Source organism: Diospyros lotus, chromosome 5, assembly GCF_014633365.1.
Source record: "Diospyros lotus cultivar Yz01 chromosome 5, ASM1463336v1, whole genome shotgun sequence".
Lineage (NCBI taxonomy): Eukaryota > Viridiplantae > Streptophyta > Magnoliopsida > Ericales > Ebenaceae > Diospyros > Diospyros lotus.
Window position 1 is genome coordinate 19,029,140 of NC_068342.1, and position 4,215 is coordinate 19,033,354.

Here is a 4,215-nt window from a genome sequence, read left to right on the forward strand (position 1 = left end):
CTCCCATTCCATTTTGTTTTGACTTCTCATCAACCCCCACCTCTCTGGATAATTACGTACCCTTGGCTTCTCCTTGCACCATCTTTTCTATTTTGTTTCATTTTAAATCAAATTTTGTTTTCATATATAATAATAGTGTGATATATAATAAGGTTCTCTTTTTTTTTTTTAAATTTCTCTCTTCCTATTAAAAAAAAAAAGTTAGGAATGGATGAAAAATCACAAAGGCGTCTATATATATAAATTGAGCATTACACATCTCCCATCTGCCAAAAACCAACCAATTAAGCTTCTAACATGGAACAACAAAAGCCCCACGTAGCCATTCTTCCCTCTCCGGGTATGGGTCACCTCATCCCTCTCGCAGAGTTCGCCAAGCGACTCTTTCTCTGCCATGGCTTCCACGTTACTTTCATCGTTCCAACCCTCGGCCCTTTGTCGGCCTCCCAAAAGGCCTTCCTCGATGCCCTTCCTGCCGGCATAACCCACCTTCTTCTTCCTCCAGTCAGCCTCGACGACTTGCCGGCAAACGCCAAGATCGAGACGCAGATATCTCTCACGGTGGCACGCTCGCTGCCGTCTCTCTACAAAGTGTTCAAGTCTCTGGTTGACAGTTCCGAGGTCGCTGCTTTGGTGGTGGATCTCTTCGCAACTGATGCCTTTGATGTGGCCGTGGAATTCAAGGTTTCTCCCTACGTCTTCTTCCCATCCACGGCCATGTGTTTATCTCTGTGTTTTCACTTGCCAAAGCTCGATCAAGCGGTTACTTGCGAGTACAGAGACCTACCGGAGCCCGTTCGGATCCCGGGTTGTATACCGGTTCACGGGAGGGATCTCTTTGACCCCGTTCACGACAGAAAGAACGATGCCTACAAGTGGATTCTCCATCACTCAACACGCTTCCGTTTGGCGGAGGGGATAATAGTGAACAGCTTCGAGGACCTGGAACCTGGATCCCTGAGAGTTCTGCAAGACCAAGGAACGGGTAACCCACCCATTTACCCGGTGGGGCCGCTGGTTCAAATGGCTGGCGGCGGCGGGGTTGATGGGTCCGGTTGTTTGAGGTGGCTGGATGATCAGCCAAACGGGTCAGTCTTGTTCATATCATTTGGCAGCGGTGGGACCCTCTCCTATGATCAACTAATCGAGCTTGCATTTGGTTTGGAAATGAGTGAACAGAGATTCATGTGGGTTGTTCGAAGCCCAAACGATGAAGTTGCCAACGCCAATTACTTCACTGTTCACAGCACAAAAGACCCTTTCGCTTTCCTGCCAAAAGGTTTTCTAGAAAGGACCAAAGGCTTGGGTCTGGTAGTGCCGTCCTGGGCGCCGCAGGCCCAAATTCTCCGTCACCGGTCGGCCGGTGGATTCCTCAGCCACTGCGGCTGGAACTCGGTGCTGGAGAGCATCATCAACGGCGTTCCGTTGATCGCTTGGCCGCTCTACGCGGAGCAAAAGATGAACGCCGTGATGTTAACAGAGGACATAAAAGTGGCGCTGCGGCCAAAAGCAGGGGAAAATGAGCTTGTTGGAAGGGCCGAGATTGCGAGAGTTGTAAAGAGTTTAATTGAGGGAGAGCAAGGGAAGGAGCTACGCAGCCGTATGAGAGACCTTAAGGACGCCTCCGGGAAGGTGCTGGCCGACGGCGGCCCTTCGGCGAGGTCCCTCGCCGAGTTGGCCGAGATGTGGAAGAAGAAGAAGAAGGCGGCTCGTAGTTAGGTTGGGGACCAATAGAATAATATCCACCGAATAATGCTAGACGGACGAACGCAGCAATAAATGGGTTGACAAATCCTTCTAAATTATAAGTTAACCCTACAGCCAAAATTACAAGTTAACTCTTTGCTCTTTCTCTCTTTTACTTTCAGATCCAATTCTCTTTTACTTTCACTCCCTCTCTCTGTCAAAACTACTCACTCTCAAATTCACTCTATCTCTCCCTCATTCTCTCTCTCCAACCCGCAAGTGTCTCCCCCCTCTCTCAAACCCAATCTATCTCTCTCATATTCTGTCTCTCAAACCCCTGGCTTGCAGTGTCCCCCCCCCCCCCCCCCCCCCCACCCATCACATCGCTTTCACACCACCATCGCCCAAGAATGGCCTATCTGTCGTCGCTCGTCGTTGACCCCCCCACGTCACTCAGACCGCCACTGTCAGGTTCCATCGCGGCTATAAAAGACAACGTTTATATATATATAAATATTTTAATTTTTTACATATACATATATATATTTATATTCTTTCTTTTTTCTGCCATTATTTTTTTTGCTTATGTTGTTTTTTTATGGTGATTTAGCTGTTGAAATGAAAATTAAAAAATATAATTTATTTTGAATTATGAAAGAACATAATTTATTTTGATTGTATATTTGACAATTAAGTAAAAAATATTGCTTGTGTTATTTTTGCTTCTTTCATGCTCTGTTATTAATTTTTCTTCAATTTGAGGATATTAATTAAATTACTTAATTTAAATTATTTACTTATAAAATTATAACATTTGTGTAAAATAAGATTAATATTTTACTTAAATCAGATTGGAGTAAAATTACTTGGTAAAATTGGAGTAGTGTAAAATAAGATTGAAGTGAAATTATAACTTGGTAAAATTACTTAAATCAGTGTAAAATAAGATTGGAGTAAAATTAATATTTTTAAGATCAAATCTAATATAATTAAATATATTTTTTTATTATTTTACAATCAAATATATATAACAACAATTTTTTTCTTATTATTTTGTAATCAGATGTAACAATAGCAATCTTGATAGTTGTCATTAAAAATGTTAATATTAATATATATATAATAAGATCACACAAATAATTAAATAATTTATTTTCTCATTTAAGATCACTTTAAATACCAACTTATTGCAACAGTATCAATTATATCTTAAAATCATCTCTTATTTTAAATTAAAATTACATTTCTTAAATAAAAAAAACATAACAGAGAGTGGGTGAAGTTTGGGCGGTCCGAGCAGCACGGCAGCGCGGTCGGGGGGAGGGGGCGATGGCGATGGGAGCAACGGTGACCTGTTCCTCCCTCAAGGCCGAGAATGAGAGAGAGTGTGTGTGGGTGAAGTTTGGGCAACAGTTGCTCGCGATGACAGGTGGGAGCGAGGTGGTGCAAAAGGCAGTGTGGGTGGCGGGCGATGATGGTCAATGGCTAGTAAGGAGGGTGATGGCGACGACAATGGCGGAAGTGTTTGCAATGTTGAGAGGGGAAACGGCTATGTGAGCAGGGAGCAACGGCGAGCAGTGTTGGCTGGAGAGACGACGGTGGCACCATCTTTGGGCGATGGCGGTGCGAGTAGCAGTGGTGAGGTTGACAGCGACGAAGGTGCGAGAGCGATGTGGGGGGCGAATGCTGCACCAACGGGGGTGGGTTTGAGAGATAAGGGGTTTGAGAGAGAGAGTTGGGGAGAGACAATGAGTTTGAGAGAGGATGATTTTGTGAAAGAGAGTGGATTTGAAAATGGGCGGGCAAATATAAAATTAATTCAAAAATATTTAGAACGGGTTTGTCAACCCATTTGTTGCTACGTTCGTTCGTCTAGCATTATCCATATCCACCACGAGGTTGATGGCCTTTAACTCTTATATTTACACTCTTGCTTTAGCTTTTACCAAATATAGCATATTCGTGTTTTTTTTTTTCTTTTCCCCAGTAAAGTTGTAGGGGTCCTCGCGTTTTTTTGCTTGTCATTTTTAGTTCCTACCATCGTACGATCAAAGATGATAGAAAATATTTATGGCATAGGTAATTAATTAATTAATTAATTCAAGGTATATAGAAATAGAATGGATAGATGGGCGGGGACACGTACAGCTATTTGCAGTAAGAAAATATTTGGATATATAGTTGAGAGTTAAAACTTAAAAAGCCATGGGATGGCTTGATGAATCTGCAACAAAGCCATGAAAGTTCAAAGTTATGAGCTAGGCGCACCAAAGGAGATATATACAACAAAAATTCTATTTTCATTTTATGAGTCACACTCGATATTAATGCCAGAATTGTTATGTTGAATATAGCAATTGTTCAACGCGGGTAATTTGAGAAAAAAGGTGTGGGCCCCATAGAGATGATAGAGCCCACACACCACATCCCCCTCCAGTAACCCTCGTCAAATAACATACGCGAGTGACATATCAGCCCTCACATTAATGCTTAGACAATAACATATGAGCCCCCACTATAATAAATTTT

The 4,215-nt window shown here is 42.5% G+C and overlaps 1 protein-coding gene across 1 annotated transcript; it reads left to right on the forward strand.

The window, feature by feature from the left end:
• The first annotated feature begins 250 nt into the window (after positions 1 to 250).
• Positions 251 to 2,221, forward strand: LOC127801144 (hydroquinone glucosyltransferase-like). The gene has a single exon (XM_052336019.1). It carries the CDS (start codon positions 298 to 300, stop codon positions 1,717 to 1,719), a length of 1,422 nt encoding a protein of 473 aa, XP_052191979.1. The 5' UTR covers positions 251 to 297; the 3' UTR covers positions 1,720 to 2,221.
• The last annotated feature ends 1,994 nt before the right edge of the window (positions 2,222 to 4,215 follow it).

Excerpts from the sequence above, each read along its gene's own strand:
- LOC127801144 (XM_052336019.1), top strand. The coding sequence starts at position 298 with ATGGAACAACAAAAGCCCCACGTAGCCATTCTTCCCTCTCCGGGTATG.